At 37.5% G+C, this 19634-nt stretch overlaps 3 protein-coding genes across 6 annotated transcripts; 2 read left to right on the forward strand and 1 right to left on the reverse strand.

The window, feature by feature from the left end:
- The first annotated feature begins 360 nt into the window (after window positions 1-360).
- Window positions 361-4183, forward strand: LOC110425554 (GroES-like zinc-binding alcohol dehydrogenase family protein). Its single transcript, XM_021440469.2, has 10 exons — window positions 361-1191; window positions 1277-1413; window positions 1511-1560; window positions 1698-2026; window positions 2121-2203; window positions 2677-2752; window positions 3179-3240; window positions 3335-3430; window positions 3590-3751; window positions 3845-4183. The coding sequence occupies exons 1-10, from the start codon at window positions 1113-1115 to the stop codon at window positions 3953-3955; spliced, it is 1185 nt and encodes a 394-aa protein (XP_021296144.1). The 5' UTR covers window positions 361-1112; the 3' UTR covers window positions 3956-4183.
- An 821-nt stretch (window positions 4184-5004) lies between these two features.
- Window positions 5005-10253, reverse strand: CID11 (CTC-interacting domain 11). Of its 4 annotated transcripts, none has more exons than XM_089783220.1 (11): window positions 10078-10253; window positions 9359-9775; window positions 8555-8662; window positions 8395-8439; window positions 8246-8318; window positions 8026-8138; window positions 7848-7907; window positions 7700-7747; window positions 7533-7601; window positions 5460-5521; window positions 5005-5339 (listed from the first exon to the last, which is right to left on the reverse strand). In XM_089783220.1, exons 2-11 carry the CDS (start codon window positions 9770-9772, stop codon window positions 5282-5284), a joined length of 1050 nt encoding a protein of 349 aa, XP_089639346.1. In that variant the 5' UTR covers window positions 9773-9775; window positions 10078-10253; the 3' UTR covers window positions 5005-5281. The 4 variants fall into 4 exon arrangements, with proteins under 4 accessions (XP_089639346.1, XP_089639342.1, XP_089639340.1 ...); XM_089783216.1 differs by having other exon boundaries at window positions 9359-9798; XM_089783214.1 differs by having other exon boundaries at window positions 9359-9832; window positions 10078-10252.
- Window positions 10254-12572: 2319 nt separating this feature from the next.
- Window positions 12573-19010, forward strand: LOC110413595 (RING/FYVE/PHD zinc finger superfamily protein). The gene is made up of 8 exons (XM_021424464.1): window positions 12573-13754; window positions 13983-14359; window positions 15233-16369; window positions 16497-16655; window positions 16787-17102; window positions 17220-17290; window positions 17427-17549; window positions 18292-19010. Exons 1-8 carry the CDS (start codon window positions 12896-12898, stop codon window positions 18640-18642), a joined length of 3393 nt encoding a protein of 1130 aa, XP_021280139.1. The 5' UTR covers window positions 12573-12895; the 3' UTR covers window positions 18643-19010.
- Window positions 19011-19634: the final 624 nt, after the last annotated feature.

The following is a 19634-nucleotide window of genomic DNA, read 5'->3' on the forward strand; positions in this document are numbered from 1 at the left end:
CAATTTGTTGCATGTGAGATCAAGAAAACCTCTTTTCCTATCAGCATCTCATAGCAACCGCGTGCGCCTTTGACACAATACATCTGCACAACGTAGATCCTGGCCTCAATACAATCACCAGAACATGTAGCCTACCATTAAAAAACAAGAGAAAACACAGCATAATTCCATGACCAAAAATCTTATCACCAGCAGACGACCTTTTCATGAGTTAGTGCCAACCCGGCCCTACCATAGGTGTCACACATGAACCTCTTGGCTTTGAGCGGCTTCCACGCATTCATTATTATCACTGGTAGTTGTCTGTCATTAACACAACAGATCCAAGGGGTCTTCATCTCTACTGACATTTGACACCCACTTTGGCCAAGGCGTCGGCCTCTTGGTTTCCTTCCCTCACGATGTGACAAACTCTCCAATCTTTAACCTTTTCTTAAAGGCCTCTATATGTAACACCCATATTCTAAATCTTCAAAGACCCTGACAAGGTACATTTACCCACTTAATCGCATTTCGTGAGTCACTCTCCACCGTAAGGCTGCAAGAATTTGCCCCAGCGACTCTGAAAATAGAAAGAACGCCTCCCCGATGGCTAGAATCTCTACCATATTGAAATCCCCTGTTCCAATTTATTTGTTTGGACAATAATATCTAACGACTTTAAAACTCGTTTTTTGTTTTTTTGCCAAGTAATATCTTACTACCCCTTTTTGTCCTTCTAAAAATTTGATGTTGACTTTGAGAACCCTGTTTCCCTTTTGCTTTCCACGAGTTTAATCGTACACTATGCTGAATCCCTAGACCATAGAAATGCCTTTTGATTAAATAAACCATAAGCACCGATTAGGAATTTCCTTGCATCTACTCTCCTTTTTTAATCATTTCGCCCATGTGAGATTGATAAAATAGTCTGAGCTCTATATATATCACACTTGAAAGAAGCTTCAAACACCCGCCCTCTGCAAGTCTAGGTCTATAGCCATATCCTTGCAAGTTGCAAACCATCACAAAACCTTGCCGGTCAAGTTCATCGGAGAACTCTAATCAAAGACACACTGAGAAAGTGTTTGATACAAGCTTGACGCAATATCAGCCGTTTCATTAAGAGGATAATGGATGTTGGTTACCATAAATCTTTTGAAAGCTCGTTTGAGTCGGCTGACACAACGGGGAAAGTCATCACCTGCAAAGGCAACGGACTGAGTTTCTGTATTTCTCTTATGACTAATCCTTGATTGTGCTGTTCTCTAAGATTGATGGTTTTCCCTGGTTGCAGCTGCTGTAGCATGGGGTCCTGGACAGCCTCTTGTCATGGAAGATGTTCAAGTCGCTCCCCCTCAAAAGATGGAGGTCAGGGTCAAAATCCTCTTCACTTCAATCTGTCACACGGATCTCAGTGCTTGGAAAGGCGAGGTAGACCCAATAATCAATTGTTTTTAACTCTTGATTTCCTCTTTGTTGATTAGTTTCTGTGACAACTCTGTCTGACCATTGCGGTTATATTTTAAAGAATGAAGCTCAGAGAGCATATCCTCGAATTCTAGGCCATGAAGCTTCAGGGTATGTGACAAGAAGTTAATGATTTTTATTTCCAGCTTTTGGCAATATTCCATTTTAATTCTCAGGTGAAAGCATTCCTTAGAAAATACTTAGAAAGCTGAAGCAGATTACTAATATGATGAATGAATGTGTTCCAGAATCGTTGAGAGCGTTGGTGAAGGTGTTGAAGACATGAAAAAGGGTGATCATGTCATTCCAATCTTCCAAGGACAATGTGGCAACTGTGTCTGCTGCAGAAATGAGAAAACTAATCTCTGCCAAAGGTTTGGAGTGAATCCATTGAAGAGCGTGATGGTAAATGATGGCAAGACAAGGTTTTCGACCAAGGATGGGAATCCCATATTTCACTTTCTCAACACCTCCACTTTCAGCGAGTACACTGTTCTTGATTCTGCGTGTGTTGTGAAGATTGACTTTGAGGCCCCCCTTGAGAAAATGAGCCTCTTGAGTTGCGGCGTCTCCACCGGTAAATACCGAAAAATCTTGCCTCGTTTTTATTCTCTTAAACGATTCTGACTATAAATTTGTCTGAATATGTACGATTTTCTGACCTGATCAAGGAGTTGGAGCTGCTTGGAATGTAGCCAACTTGCAACCGGGATCAACGGTGGCAATCTTTGGTTTGGGTGCCGTGGGACTCGCTGTAAGTCTGTTTCACGGAACCAGTAAATGAAGCTTGCTTACGTATTTTACCAATACGGTTTATTTGGACCGCCCTGGAACATTGAATGGTTTAATTTCAGTTTTTTTGGACCGCTCTGGAGCATTGAATTCAAACCATTCAATGTTCCCTGATTGCTTATGACGCTTCGTGTTTTACTAGTAATAGAGCTTTTAGACGTTTCTGATATTTTAAGACCATGCAATGCACCATAGCCCGGATAAGCTGGAAACAACCAAATAGATATGGGCACAACTCTGTTTTGCTTGGCACGTGAAGTACATGTTGACCTTTTAATAACCTAAACAAAATCTTATTGCAGCCTTTTTAAGAAAATCATAGTGCTGACGTACTGTACATTATTATATTGTTGCGCCTTGCGATTACTTCTTTGTCATCCCATGTGCTGAAGGAAACGTATCTGATATACTAGATTGAAAATTGGTATTAACCAGGTAGCTGAAGGAGCGAGAGCGAGAGGAGCATCAAAAATAATAGGCGTTGATATCAACCCTAGCAAATTTGCCAAAGGTACTTTTCCCCAGTAATATTAAATAGTATTCGGCTGTACTGCATAAAAAACCTGTGGTTCAGTTGCTGTAGAGACATTACTGCTCGAAGCAACTCAGAAGAATGGAAACAAAAAGGAAGTTTGTTTCATTTCATGTCAAAACAGGGGAGACCCTTGTACATGCGAAGACAAAGTAACCCCAAAGTCCTATTCAAAATTCAATGACAGGATAATATGTTGGGAGTCTTTGTTAACTGTTGATTGGCAAAACTCAGATTAAAACAACCGGTTCATTTTCCTTCACTATGGAGACTGAGCTATGAAATTAGAAAAATCCAACTTAAGCCACTGCCCATGGCTGTGCAGTATCATCGTAATTAAGCTTAGTAGTAGATTATGTTGCAAGGTTTGTAATGTTGTTGGTCCATTGGTGTATGTGCGAGAAGGCAAAGCCGTGGGAATTACAGAATTCATTAACCCAAAGGATCTAGAAGTGCCCGTGCATGAGGTTAGTGAGCTACAACCGAAGATAGAACTGAGGACTTCTTGTACTCAAAATTAAGTTCCAAGTATAATGATATTAAAGAAACTGGTCAATGCAGAGAATTGGGGCTATGACCGATGGAGGTGTAGACTACAGCTTTGAGTGCGCGGGAAACCTTGAAGTTCTCCGCGAGGCATTTCTGTCCACCCATACGGTACGGCCTTTTCTCTTACTCTCTGCCTCGGGTTTTCCAGTTTCCATTTCTATAAAAAGAAGGAATCAACTTCTTCCCTTCTTTTTAATAACTTCAATCAAATCTTCCATACAAGATTGTATGTGAATGGATTTCAAGAGCATCACTTTGGATACACAGGGATGGGGACTGACTGTACTATTGGGAATTCATCCAAGCCCAATGTTGCTGCCTCTGCATCCAATGGAGTTATTCAATGGGCGTCAAATCATAGGATCGATCTTTGGAGGCTTCAAAGGCAAAACCCAGCTACCAATGTTTGCTAAACAATGCATGTGTGGGGTAAGTTACTCAAACCCGGCTACTTTCTTTGTATAAACTCGACTCTTTTTTAAGTCCAATGCAGCTGAGATCTGTTTCGGAATTTGATTCCAGACCCTAAACCTAGACGAGTTTATCACGCATGAGCTTCCCTTCGAGAAGATAAATGAAGCCTTCCAACTGCTAGTTGACGGGAAGTCACTTAGATGCCTTTTGCACCTCTAAGCTTTTTCACAGAATGCTGGCATCCATTGGACATGGCAACCCCTGTTTCGCAAATCACTCATAGCGTGCATGCAACAATTACATGTTTATCTTGTATAATGGAAACCCTTATGCAATAATATGGTTGTTCACCACTAGAATATATCAACCGTGCAATAATATAGTTGTTCACCACTACAATTACATGTTTATCTTGTAAGTTTTCTTAACAAACTTACGTGCCAGTTATATCCTGTGCGCCTTGGAGCGAAGAAATTTCATGCATGTTACACTGTAGATCGCATGATTGCATGGTAAGCGTAGTCTAATCGTTCTTCTGATTCTTCTCAATGAATTAACGGGTGTATGCTTGACAAGATCAGATAGGAAGTTTGGCTGGACCTGCTCAACCCGTGTACCCAAAAAGAAAAACATCAAGGAGTTTAACATGGGAAATTGACGTTACGACTTACAACATTCCAGAGAGAGCTTAGATATCCCAATACATTTGCTGCAGCGCATTAGTAGAAACTCAATAGGAAAAACTTTCCCACCAACATTCCTTGGCAAATGATCAATGAAAATAGTATACAGAGCAATCATCTTAAAAACAAAAGCTAGAGTTAAATTCTCTAGCATCCCTTTCTCCAACAACTTATAGCCATCTGCAAGCAATTCCAATTTTTCACCAAGCAAGTTCGCATATTCCTTGCATTTTCCTTCTGAAACCAAATAGCTATCACATAGCGGGTTCCACAGTGTAACCATGCATTCATTCACAAGGAACTGACATGGCCTTAAGCAGAGATACTTATGTGATTTTATGGGCATACCATATAATGTCACAAAAATACAGTATTAAGGTCAACCTAGCTTGAATTAATGCTGGTTTGAAAAATACTATCATATACACAAGTTTAAGACTAAAGGGGGGAGGGGGGAAAGGTGATAGAGCAGCCATCTCCAGTAGTCATCTAGCCAAAGCGTGCAGAGTACCAAGCACCCAAAAGTACTAAAGAACCACTTCATCAGTCATATAGCCTTTAATTACCAAAAAGTGCAAAGAGAAGTTTAATTTTGGGACAGACCCAATCCACATTAGTGAGCAATAATGCATAACATCTTTCAAAGCCTCGAAGTTCCATCCAACTCTATGTATTGCAAGTTGCAAGGATAAACAAAAGATGACTCCTATAGTAACAATGCCCCCAGGCATAGCAGCGGAGGATGACAATATATATAAAACAGGCAGACCATCAACATGGGAAACATCTTTACATGGGTGTGTGTATGTATTTTAAATATATATAAACTGGTACTAAAATCAGTTCGGAGCGCCAAGATGATTCAGTGCATGGGAAGGCGAGGAGCACGTGGCCGAACTGGGGTCTTTGATGGGCTTACCCTGATCATAGACAACAACCGAGGTTGACTTAAAAGACAATTGTCATAAATACTTAAATCACTCTTTGGAGAGAAATTATGGCAACATTTCCAGAAATGATTAAAAAATCAGGAATCCGACCTTATGGGCAATGACCCCAGAACCACACCACTACAGTTGAGAGCAGCAATCGCACTTTCAGCCTGCATGTGAACAAAAGAAGATTACAAATTCATTCATTCATTCATGTAAACTGAAGCAACCCAATCTTGAGGTGACAAAAAGGGAGCTACGTGTCACTTGCAAACTTTAAGCTCATTTCAAAAGCTCAGATAAGCCAATGTAGGTTCAGTAACCAGAGGCAAACAATCTTGGTGTCCCAATCCAAGCCACTATACATAATTCCTTCAATAGTAACAACACATCATTTTTTGATCAAAAGTATTCTTGAGCTTATCTGTGCAAGCAAGTCCGCCTCAATTATTCAATTATTCACATTTTACAGTATTAAGCAAATAATCACTCTATTTACAAACAAAAAAATTTGATACGCTAACAAGCATACGTGCAATTGCTGCAAAATCTACCATACTAGAATACAGCAGCTGAATCATTGCATTTAAGCTTACTTCCCTCTGGGCTTTAAACAGCGCAAACTAAACCAAAGCTCTGAATGGCCAATCTTTGCATCATCACCCGTTAAGGACACACTAGAGTGAAGACTACAATTATTGATAAGCAAGTTCTCAGTACAAGAGAAGAATAAAGTTTCAGGTGCATATGGCACACAACCTGACCCCACCTTACACCATTGTGCTATCACCAACTGAAGATTTAATAAGGACTTTATCCAAGGATGGCAAGAGATCCATAATTAATATTGCAAATATTTGGCAGGCCCTAAAAGACATAATCCAAAATGTATATAGGGTCTGCCGAAAATGGACATAGACAAAAGTTCACCCCTAATAGACAGAACACCACATGGAGATCAACTTAAAGAAACATGCATCATATGGAAATTTACTTGCTTGGAGTCCTAACAAACTGTAAAATCTATCTCAATAGTTTGATATTATCAGTAGTGTATATCTCATATAGACAATTTCAAGTAGTGATCAAATACGGAAATAACAATTTTGATTAAACCTATTGTTATGCAACTTGTGAGCAATGATTGTCAAGGCTAGCTGATAAAGCCAGAAAAGGTACGCCTACAACTGTTCTGCCAAATAGAATCCAACTGACACGAAAATTCCAAATTCATGCAGCTGGCGTGCTTGATTTAGTGATGAATAATGTCATTTAGCCAATTAACGGTTTATAGATCTCTAAATCCTTTCATGCAATCATTGAGTTGTGCTCAATCTCTCTTCCAAGAGAGCCTTTAATTTTGTCAGGAAAGAAATGGAGCAGTCAAGAGACATCTGTTCAAGAATAGGTAGAGAAAATGAAACACCAAACTAGTTTGGCACAGAAGATTAGCTTGCCTAGAGCATTGTTCTCTTAACCATCATTAGCAAATTAGAAAATCAGGGTAATCCAAGAGACCATGCCAATAGCTCTAATGCAATGTTGATTTTAATTTCCTACATGAGACCAAAAGACTACTAGTAGATGAAATGATAAACAATCTAAGAATCCTGTCATAGTTTAGTTGAGATACGATTGTTGACAACATGCTAACAAATCAATTTGGTTTTACTGATTGTTGGTACTACTTTGAGCAACTCCAAGGTGAATTTGAATAAGAAAAGCTGCTCCAATCTGCTTCCATCAGTATCTCCATTGAACATTCTTAGAGCCTCAAGCTTCTTTTCAATTTAGGAAAAATTTCAGGAGAAATAAATGTCCCAAAACACCACAGAAATTTTTAAGCATCTCCTCTCTGAACTTTAACAATAACTCCCCAAGATGGAAATTAATGGAACTGTCTTTAGTTTTCACTACCTTGCCTTTCCTTTTCTCCGTCCTTCCTACCAAATGCACTTGAACTTTTTTACAAAATGTGAGCTTAGAAAACGATCACAAAACCCATTATCCTAGAGTCAACACAAGCTTCATACTCAGTGGCTAGCCTAAACCAATCTAAAAGTAAGTCATGCGAAGATGTGAAAAGCCCTCATTTACCACATCAAACCCTTCAGAAACCATAGAAAACCTGTTCAGCCATGTTCAAAAAATGTACATGAATGAAGAGGAAGAAGCAATTACCATTACAAACTCAACAAAAGCAATGCGAGTTGAATGGTGATAGTCCCCCAGCAACCTCAGGCGGTATACCTACATTAGAGAAGATGTCCCTTTAAATGCATCCCTAAACAGGTTTTTGATGTAATAAACAGAAGAAACAAAACTCTGGAGTTAATGGAATAACATACCTCCCCACAAACTGTTTCAAAAAAGAGTTTAACATCAGCTTGAGTAACCTGCAGAGTGCAAAATCATATAATACTTGTAAAGGGTCCTTACTCTGCAATCAGGATAACTGTTCATAATGAACATTGCCAAAATGCGAAAGCTTCTCACCTTCTTGTCAATGTTTGTACAGTAGATAGTTCTTGCACACATCTGGCGTTCATCTTCATTCTGAAATCAAAATAACAGATATTTAACAGGCTGAATAGGTGAAGGAAATAAAAAATGCATGAAAGACTACAACTTATCAACAAGTTCCAGTATGATAAATTGCCACGATGAGCCTCACCCTCGGCAAAAATGTTGGGTTAACTGGTGCTATAGCTGTTTTCGAAGGCAGCACCCTAACTGGGTAGAATCCAAGCATAGTCCCTGCCAGATTCAGAGCAGCCCGTGCACCGTCTGCACAGCCAAACCATCAAACAGTAAAAAGCAAGTAAATATCACATTTTATAGTTAGATTGACAATCACCCTAAACTATGCACCAAAGACCATTGTTGAATATCACCTTCATCAGTGAACTCAATAAAGGCAAAACGTAGTACAGAATTAGGATCGCCACATATGCGGCAGTCAACCACCTACATAAGGAAAGAACTTCACTCAGATACTTGTTTTGAAGATAACCATCAAGATAAGCAATGAAAACAATATCACCTGCCCACAACTCACAAATAAACCTGCAAGCTGCTCTTCAGTGACCTACATCCCAACAGGCAAAAGACTACATGAATCTAAATACCAAAGAGATGTTAAAACAGAAATTGCAGAATTGATTGTGGGATACTAAACAAAGCGCAAAATGCTGAATGTATACCTGTTGGTCAATATCAGAAACATAGACAGTCCTACGGATAATCTCTTCCCTCTGGGCCATACTTGTCCTGCTGTTCAATCTCCGTTTCCCTTGACTGAAATTTTTCTTCTGAGAAAGACAACCGTCAATGAACAGATGATGCTCTTTTCCACAATTGAGATGATTTAAATGAGAGATTGCTAAATTTGGAATTTTAAATTTCATATTGTTTAAAATGCACATAGAAAATAATCTCCACTCAACTTAACCATATAAAATAATCAGGTTTCCTCCAATTATTCCAATGACAACTAAGCATCCTAACATAAGAATAAAAACCCTTGTTTCTCCTTTTCCTTTCCTTTTTCTGCATTTTGGAGCAAGCAGAGAAATGGCATAGTTACTGCACATCCAAACACCAACTTGGGATACTAGATAGAAGGGAGTACCTCACAAACTCAGATAAATCAGTTTTAAGTTATTGCCCAGTGAATTTTGAAACCCCAAAAAAAACCTATAAGAAGAACCAACCCTACAAAGCAAGAGGCAATAAATAAAGCAAAGATTGAAACAAATGAAGGTTGGATGTAATAAAAATTTCCTTCTGAAAAATACACTCAAGCATCAGTGAGGACACGTGGACAATAACAAAAACAGAAAGCTATTTAAAAAAAAATTCTTGAACCTTGAAAATCTTCATCTGCCAAAACTGAAACAAATTAATTTCGTTTTCTCCTTTTCTAAATTTTCCACCAACATGACTAATAATCCTCACTTAATATTAAACAAAGCAATCAATCAAAAAATGGGGTTTTGGTAGAATACCCGTCTACCAGCACCATTGCCATTAGCATGGCCATTCCTTGTGATGTTATTGTTGTTATGCAAAAAAGAGTTGTCAGTGTAAAACCCTCCATTAAGTCCATGGTTGGCAAGTGAATGAGGCACGAACTCTTCAGCCATGGGGTTAAGTTTAGAGAATAGTTCCTGCAACTCTCTCATATCTCTCTTGAAGCTATCCCCAACTTCATCACCACCACCACCATTGCTCCTCTGCAAATCCCCGCCGTTGGATCGATGATGGGGACCACCGATCTTGTTGTACAACCCCTGATCGTTCTGGTGTAAGCTCGGATCGATTCTTGACCGAACATGGTTTTGCTTTGACTGATCCTGATCGTTTGATGCTACTGCTGCTGCAGCCGCATCTTGATTCGAAGCATTCTCAACAACCGCCATGGCCTGTTGATTATTCCTAAAAAAAACTACCTTTTTTTATCAACTGATCAACAAAAAGCCCTGAAATTTATAAACCCAAACATCAAAAAAAAAAGAAAAATAAAAAAATCGAGTTTTGAAATGTTGGGAATATAAAAATGATGAATCTCTTTGGAAGCTAAGCTAAAGCTACAATCATCTCCATTGATGACGAACAAAACTACAAACCCACCTCGAGATCACTACGGAGAAAACGAAATGGAAATAAATAACAGCAAAACAAAATAAGATAGTCAAAAAAAAAAGCCAGATTTTTCATTTCTTACAGTGTCTGTAATTCTTTTTCCTTTTCCTTCTTTTCCTTTTTTTTCTTTTTCTACCACTGTTTCACAGTGATTATCCGAGGGAGGGAAAAGCGAGAGAGAGACCCAAGAGGACCTGCTTCACATCGTCCTAAATAAGTAAAAAATATATATAATGGCTTCCAACAAAACGCTAAGCTTATTTTAAAAAAAAAAGAAAGAAAGAAAAAGGGTTTTGGCTTGTTTGTTGAAATGTACAAACCTAAAAAAAAAATTCCAAAGTAAATTCTTTCTTGTTCTTACATATCCATGTATGACATGACATTCGGATGCATGTATGTACTATGATGTTTTGCCACATCCCATCATGTCTCTTACTATGACATGTCGGGTGACTATTGCCTATGGACTGTTTACTGTTTACCACCACTGAGTTACTGTCGCTGGTTTTACCGCTGTACCTGTCTCTCCGTACTGGTGACCTGAAACTAAAGGACAACTGGACCGGTCGATGAGGGGCGTTTTGGTAAATTTCAAGTAATTGTCGGAGTAGCCAATTTGCCAACCGTGGCATGAAGCGAATGTTGACTTGGATTTGGCAACGAGCGCCTGCGATTTTGAACTTCCTTCCTTGAACGTAGTAGATGGAAAAAAATACCCTACATAAAACTTCATTTTTTTCTTTTTTCTTTAATATTAAGGAATATAATAAGGCATGAAGTATATCCTATATAGGAAATTGAGTACTATTTATTTAAAGTCAAATATGTAAATTCCTATAGTAATTTTAGTATTGTATTAATATCTCAAACATTTACCAAACATAATCACTCCAAGAGTATTTTTTTTTAAAATATTTGAATAGTTATTCAAAATATTGACTTGTAGGTAATGAGTTTGCACTTACTCATAATCCATAGAATTTCACTAACTCAATTGCATATATAATTGCAGCATCATCGACAGCATTCATATCATATTTTATTACTTATAAGAAAACAGAAAAAAAAAGAGAAAACAGTAAAGCATAATTATTAATTATAATAATTTAGGCATGATCCATGTGGAAATATTTGTTCATTCACCGGGCGAATATTCGGATATGAAAATTGACATGCCACGTCTTCTACACGAGTGAACATGCAAAAAATAGATACTATTAAATAGTAAAAAAAACGTATGGTTTATTTTTTAATGAACATTTAAATGTGTTCGTGCAAATAGAAGAAAAATAAATTAAACAAATACAACTTAAATATTCTCGGTCAACACAGTCCTTAATTAGACAACAAACCTAAGAAAACATTTAAATATCTTTCTTCGAGGCTACCTCAAAAAAAAAAAAAAAAGAGAAACAATGAGTTATCACTAAGCAAACACAAGTTGAAAAGTAGGTAAAGCAATGAAGGTCAACTATTATATGTTAAAAATTTTAAATCATTATTAGTTAAAATTGATTTAATTGATAAAGTTTTATTAAATGAGTTAATTCAATAAAAAATGACTAATTCAATTCGATTTAGTCATAATTTCTTCCTAATTAACATAATTATTGGACTTTAAAATTGTTGAAAAAATACAATTCAACAGAATCAAAACTTGCAGCGTCTTGTTAAATATTAAACACTTTCCTTGTTAAGCTAAGATAATTTGTTTTATTTAAATTTACAAGTTATTATTTTGCAAATATGAAATGGTAAACAATTATTATAATGCAAAATTTTTTATTTACCTCATGCTAGTCAAGGATTTTATTTACAAATATGAAATACTTCACAATTATATTTATCATAATAAAGTTTGGTAATGGAATCAATTTGTAATAATATCAAGAAATTTCATTCAATAAAAAAAATTATGATATAAAATGTTTAACTAAGTCTCTAAATTATTTAAAAATATTTAAATAAGTTTTTATTATTTTATAATGTTCAATAAGATTCTTGTACTTATATTTTAAGTAAAATAAGCTCTTAAGAGTTATGACTGATTATGAATTAATTAACATTAGTAAAAATATCATTTGTCATTTTATATGTATATAACATTGACATAAGATTGATATAAATGGTGAAAATGTCACATGATTATACTATTATATAAAATTAACATATCATATAATCATCAATTATAATATGTTAGTATGTTACGTTAGTATCATGTGACACAAATGACAAATAAAATTTTGATTAAATCAATTATTAATTATAAGAATTTATTTAATTTAAAATAAAAAATTATTTGATTAAAAATAAAAATATAAAAATTTAATTAAATATAATAAAAATATAAAATTTTATTTAAACTTTTTTAAATAATTAAAAATATTTGTATGTATTATGCTAAATTTCATAGTTAAACTACTCAATTAATCAGATATACTTAAAAAAAGTAAATAAAATATAATTCACTCGTGAATTAAAAAAGCCTTCCGACGCTGGGTCATAGGCTGGATGGGCTCGGGCCACAATTGAAAAAGGGCTTGGATATTTTGAAGCCGAGCCGCTGAGGAAAGAAAGAGACGGACGCCAAAAGAATTCGTAGTTCTGGTTTTTATTTCGTTCCCTTTGAGTTCCGGTCCGTTCGTGCGCAAGGACGAAGCCATACTCGTCGCCCCCTGCGGACACCGAGGGAGTCCCATAAATCAGCGTAACAACGAAGAATTATTATGCTTCCAGGTACTCATTCTTCAATTTCAATTCAATTTCGGAAAAAAGAGAGAGGAAGAGCTGTTAAATTAGCAGAACACTTTTAATTCAATGTGAATTGCGGGGGTTAGAAATTTAGGAATTTCAGGTTAGGTCTTTTAAATTTATTTTAATTAGGGTTTAGGATTATAAGTATGAAAGGCCGTACGCATCGGGCTGACCCCCATGACGACTGGGGAGACGGTTCATGGACCGTGGACTGCGTCTGCGGCGTTAATTTCGATGACGGTGAAGAGATGGTGAAGTGTGATGAGTGCGGCGTGTGGGTGCACACGCGCTGCTCGCGTTACACCAAGGCAGAAGAGTTGTTTGCCTGCGACAAGTGCAAGAGCAAGAGTAACCGTAACGACAGTGAGGAGAAAGAGGTTGCACAATTGCTCATTGAATTGCCGACAAAAACGGTTAGGATAGAGAGTAGTTATGTTGGTCATGTGCCTCCTCGGCGGCCCTTCAGGCTTTGGACTGATATTCCCATGGAAGAGCGTGTCCATGTTCAAGGGGTTCCTGGAGGGGAGCTGGGTTTGTTTGGAGGTTTGTCCGGGGTTTTTACGCCGGAGTTGTGGAAGTGTACAGGGTATGTGCCTAAAAAATTCAATTTCCAGTATAGGGAGTTCCCGTGTTGGGATGAAAAGAAAGACGATGATAATAAAAATGGTAAGCAAAATGAGAATGAGAATGGGAATCTGGTTGATAATGGTGCCGGAGTTCTGATTTCTTTGTCTAAGGAGAGGGTATTTGGCGCTCCGATTTATCCTATGAAGGAAGGCTTAAAGGAAGGGAAGAAGAGTGAGGGTGAGGATTTGGATGGAAAACGTTGGCAGAATGGGGCAAGGAAGGATAGGAGTGTACTTCAGCCTGTTGTGATACCCTCCAGTAAGCGGAAGAAAGACGAGCTTGGGGCATCCAAAGATAGGAGTGCAAAGAAGAAGTCTAGAAGTGCTGCTGAGAAAGAGGCTTATGAGAAGAAGAGAGCTGCTCAATCCAATAAAACAGGTTATTTAACTTACTTTTCAATGCAATTTATTGCTGTACAATATATACACATGCAGAGATTAAAATTATCTTGTTATCATGAGAACTGTAGTTATTTGTCAAGAACACACGTTTCATATTATTGAAATGAACGGAAATGGTGAGTCTCATCTTTACCAAAGTTGGCATATGCATGTTGACTCCAGGTTTTTTTGTTGTTTTTGTTTTTGTTTGCATTCTTATTACTAGTGATTAGGCCCAGCAGTGATGCAAAACAATTGGAATTTTATGAAGACAGAGGTTCGAAGTCCTTCAAGACAGATGTTCAGAGTGTAAAGAACAAAAATTTGAGGGACAGTGTCCTTCAAGAACCCACATCGGATGGTAATGTTGCATTGAACCATGCGGTTGAAAGGCCTCAGAAAAACTTAGTGTCAAAGGAGCGTGCTTCAGAGGCCTCAACTTCTAGCATGTCTGGACATGATTTTTCAATTAGATTTGATCTGAAGGAGGAGAAGGTTGACCACCAAATTCCCGCAGCTATGAAGAGCTCTCCTACAACAGAAGATGTTGTTGCATTGCCATTAGAGCACAAAGATCCTGGGATAACTCCTGTTAAAGAAGAGGTATCTTTGTTATGTCTTTCATTTATCGGTACCCTGGATGGAAAATTTTTTTGTAGTTTTATCTGTTGTAATTTTTTTTTTTAAAAAAAATTTATCTAGCAGAAAAGAAATGAAGCTCTGTTAGTTGATGTCACAAGGACTAACACAATCTCTACAATCTATAATCTTCTAGAAGCAAGTCTGTGATGATGTCGGGTCATGTGAAATCAAAAGCAATTGCCTTAAAATGGTGTAGTAGGTCGAACCTCAGCTTCTTGGTAAATAGGTTTTGCTTTGGATCTAGGGAACACTGTGACAATAGACACGGGCAAGCTGCTTAGAAAGGGTAGCCAAGGCCATCATGCAGGGGAGGAAACTTTCACAAATTACTAAAGCAAACTAGCTCAAAAAGGTTTTTGTTGGTTAAAGAATATATGCCTATTCATGGTTTGCAGGCATACCTACATTGGAAAATATCAAAGTACAGTAGTGGACCATGCTTAGAGAACTTCCAATCACATATAAAACATCAACCTGAGAGATCTTGATGTGAAATACAAAAATGCTATAACTTAAAGAAGTTATAGCTTCATTGTATTAGTTTCATTGAAAAATTATGGTGCCACATTGTTAGTTTGCCTTGTCATAGTTGGAGGCTGGTTTCAGATGTATCTATCCTTGTTCTCTAAATTTTAATATCATGGTAAAATTTTGGAATGTTACATCTTACATCAAAATGTTGCTGTTGACAACTAGTTTTATGTGCAGTTCACATGCAATCCTTGACATGTTTTTGTGTGTAAAATGGTAGAGGCGGTGTATATGACAAGCATTTCTGATATGCTTTTTGTTTCACTCCTTATTTTTGGTAATCTTTTTATATTTTGGCAATAGGGTGATAGCATGACAATTGACAAAGTAGATGGTGGTGTAGAAGGTTCTACAAGTCTTCAGGAGCATCCAGTTGATGATTTGGCTAATCCTGCCCTGGGAGTTCAGGGCAATAAGATTGTTAAAGATTCTAATGGGAGCATGCCTCATGTTTTAGTTAAACCTGATATTGAGGTGAAAAAAGAAATGAATCATGATGATGGTTCTAAGGTTGTCTTAACTGCTCAATCTTCTTCTCATGATGATACTAAAGACACAGGGATATCTTCCCATCAGACATCAGAAACTTCCCAAATGAATGATGTGGTTGGAGGCAGTTCACAATCTTCTGACGGTAAGGAAAAGGTCATTGTGTCAGAAGTGGTTGCTGACTGTCATTCTGATAAAGCTAACGAAATGTCTGGTGATTGTTCTTTGCTAAAATGTGATTTGGAGGGTTCAGAAGTTCCTGAGCCGGTGCAGAAAAGTTCTTCAGAATCCAAGCTTGTTCCTGGATCTGCCGAAGAGCTTAAATTAAGTGGAAATGTGTTAACCTCTGAAGAACAGTCTATCCAGCATAAAATGGTAGTATGTGTTGGAAAGCCATCTTCCACGTCATCTGCTGCCATAAACCCCATGTCATCTATTCCTGATAACTCTAAACCTGCAGATTCTCAGAATTCCAATCCTAACACTAAGCAACGAGTAATTTCTGACAATAATGCAAGCATTAAGAAAGATCATGCTGCAAGTGATGTACCCAAGGATGAAGACAGGCATGACATATCACGGAAGACAGCGAAAGAGCGTCCCAAATCCTCTTTTGGTTCTGCTTCAAAAGTGTCACACCAAAGCAGGATTTCACATGCTTCCATTTCTAGGAGAACTATATCTGAATCTAAAGATTCTGTGCCTTCCTCATCTTCAAAGGCATCTTTGGTGCAGAATACTTCAGTTACCTCAGTCTCTGGTGAGCCTGCCGGGTCAATGCAAAGTCATTCTGCTTCACATGTTCAACAAAATAAGACATCAGCTTCAGGTTTCCTCCAGAAAGGTGAAAAGTTAAATCATTCAAGTACCCAGCCAGCATCCAAGGTTACTCATGCAACATCAGCACATCCTTTTGCAACATCAAATTCCCCTACTCTGAGTGATGAAGAGGTGTGAGATCAAGTGCTATCTTCTAATAAAATATTTTATTATTCTTTCTCTTTTTATTTTTTTTCTTTTTATTTTAAGCAGCTTCCATTGACAAATTTATTCTCCCTCTTTACTTCCTCATTTTCAGCTTGCTTTACTTTTGCATCAAGAACTTAATAGTTCACCAAGAGTACCTCGTGTTCCACGTGTGCGGCACACTGGTAGCTTTCCACAGCTGGCATCTCCAACTGCAACAAGTATGCTAATAAAGCGCACATCTAGCTCTGGAGGAAAGGATCACAGTGTGGTAATATTTTGAACTTCCTTATCTGACATTTTTGTGCCAACTTGCATTCCTGTTTTAAGTATTAGTTGCATTCGTACCAGATGTTTTTAACAAGGTGCAGCTTTGATGAGTGGTCCTTAATTCATTTGTAGGTTTCTAGAAGAAAAAACAAGGATGCATCTAAAGATGGGTCACGTGGTTCTCGTGAGCCTGATGATGAGGCTAAAAGGACTGACAAAGCGCTACTTTCACCTGATCAGAGACAAGATACTGGATCTGCCATGGATGCTTCTGTTAAAAGTGATGACAAGAATGTCCTGCCTGCACCCACCACAACCACAAACAGTGGCCCTTCTTCTTCCACTGAAGCCAATGACCAAACTTTGTCATCTATACGCAGTTCACCGAGGAATATATCTGATGATGACACAGGCATAGTTCGTGGTTCTGCACCTCGTACTCTACCTGGTAATTGCCTCTCAAGGAAGTCTAATTGTACAAAAATTTCCTGAATTAGGACCAATCTCATGTTTGTTTGTTTACCCTCCAATTAGCCATTTGTAATATTCTTCCTCATGTTTTCAGGCTTGATAAATGAGATTATGAGCAAAGGCAGGCGAATGACATATGAAGAACTATGCAATGCAGTCCTGCCGGTATGTTGCTTCTGTCAGGCAGAGTGCCTATTGTTTGCCTTATGCCATCTTTCTTTCTTTTTTGTTTTTATCCCTTGTAGTACTTGTAGAGGAGAAATATTGCTTCTCATTCTCTTTCGTCCTGCTTTTGTTCTAGCACTGGCCTAACTTGAGGAAACATAATGGAGAGCGCTATGCATATTCTAGTCATTCTCAAGCTGTTCTTGATTGCCTAAGAAATCGACAAGAATGGGCTCAGTTGGTTGATCGTGGCCCCAAGGTATGCCCGTAGGCTGAGCATCTTTTACTACTTTGCTTGTGCACTGTGTTCTGCTGAGGGAATAAGGGATGGGACTTCAAGTAGGAAAATTCCTTATGAGACCCAAAACCGTAAAACCAGTCTTCTGTGACCTTTCTTTTGTGATTAATGATCATAATTTGCTGCATGTCTTGCAATTTTGTCAGTGTGGATTGTTGTTTCTTGCACTTTTCAGTTTAGCCAATGAAGATCAGAAATATTAGTGAATAAAAAGGAAAGAAATTGATGCAATCATGCGGCATGCTTATAGCAAATTTGAATCATTAGTGTCAAGTCTAAAGCTTATGTCATCTATTGGCATGACAATTGCCTTGCTGCGATTGAGTATTGTAAAGTATTTTGCTTGATCTCTCTTATGAGGTTTGATGTGTTGCCTTTTGATGCCAGCATTGGTAAGCAGTTGTTAGTGATAATTACCCAAATATGAAGCCAAAAGTTGTGTAAAAATAACAAAAACTGATAGGAAAGGAGTAGGTAGCAAAGACAAGGGAAAAGAATTTTACAGGGCTTGTAGTGGTTAAATATCACCTGCACAATAATTCAGTTTTTCTGTATGCTGTACCTTTTACTTGGAATTAGCTTTTAGTTTGTTTTTATTTTTCCTTTTCTTTCCATAATTTCACAGTTCTTGACTTGTAAATTTTAATGAATTTTATCATTGCTGGATGTTAACTAATGATCAAAATCACATTATTCTGTACAGACTAATTCAAGTAGGAAAAGGCGCAAGGCTGATGCTGAAGAGTCAGAGGATAATGAATACAGCAAAGGAAGAACTACTAAGGAGGTAGAAAGCAAAAGCCTCGAGTCACAGAAAGAAGAGTTTCCCAAGGGCAAAAGGAAAGCAAGGAAGCGAAGGCGACTGGCTTTGCAAGGAAGAGGAATAAAAGATGTCCAAAGGAGAAGGAAGGTAGATTTCAGCGAGGATGATGCTGGGCCCTTCTCTAATTCCAGTGAGGAGAGCATGTTCAGCGAGGATGAGATCCAAGGAGGCGGAGCTTGCCCAGCAGGGAGCGAGGCCTCAGCCAGCTCAGACGAGATAGGGACCATGTAACTTGAGGACTGTCTGGCTTCCCAAGATGAAGAAATGGGCTCCCCAGTTTTAACTTTTGGACAGTGCTCTTGTGTTTTTCTGATAGCGAGTCTATCTTCCATGCGCTCATCTTCTGGGATGAGTCTCTGCATGTAGCGACCACTTTCCTTTTAGCGGCAATGGCGATTCACTATTGGCTTTGAAGAGTTGCTGGATGGTAGTGCCGGTCTGTGGTCTAATTGGAAAATGTAATATTCGTGTACATACACATAGACGGATTTTTTGGTAGTATTACGTGGCTGCCCCGACTTTTAAGAAAAGTTTTAATTTTGTCTCCACTTAAATATTTCGACGAACAAACCTTAATATATAGTATTACATTCACGAAACTAATGAACAAAGCCACCATACATATTACATCAGATCTATTGTAAGTTACAATTTTGGGTTTTTGAATTCAACCGATCATCATATATTTTGCTTGATGCGTTGGGTTGCGAATCAGTTTGGTTGGATGGGTGGAACAATAATCGCTTATCCATTCCTTTATTTTGTATCCCAAGTTGTACCAAGGAATATATATTTATGGAAGCAAAGGTAAAATTCTCAACGATAGTTCAAATGTGTTCTTCATGGTACAGTCATCAAAACGTCCATTTTCACTTTGTTTCATTCTTAAGTTATAAAAATAGATCCTGTTCCCAGAAAAAAAAAAAGATTTGTGGTTGTTTTAAATGCAAATCAAAGCATGAATAAAATAAAATAAATATTTAATTTCCCGCAACAAGAAATATTGATTGGAGATAAAACGGTTATCAATAAAGAAGATTTGAGTGCTCTTTCATATTTCATTGTAATAATTTTAGTATTATATTACCATTACTTAAAAAGGCAAGTAGATTTTACTTTGACCCTGGACTTGTATTTATATAGTATAATAATAATAATAATAATAATAATCATTAATTATCATATTGGATAAAAATATTATTACTAGTAATAATAATTGAATA

The sequence above is a fragment of the Theobroma umbraticum genome, unplaced genomic scaffold (genome assembly GCF_002168275.2).
Source record: "Theobroma umbraticum cultivar Fairchild unplaced genomic scaffold, ASM216827v3 scaffold_30.0, whole genome shotgun sequence".
Lineage (NCBI taxonomy): Eukaryota > Viridiplantae > Streptophyta > Magnoliopsida > Malvales > Malvaceae > Theobroma > Theobroma umbraticum.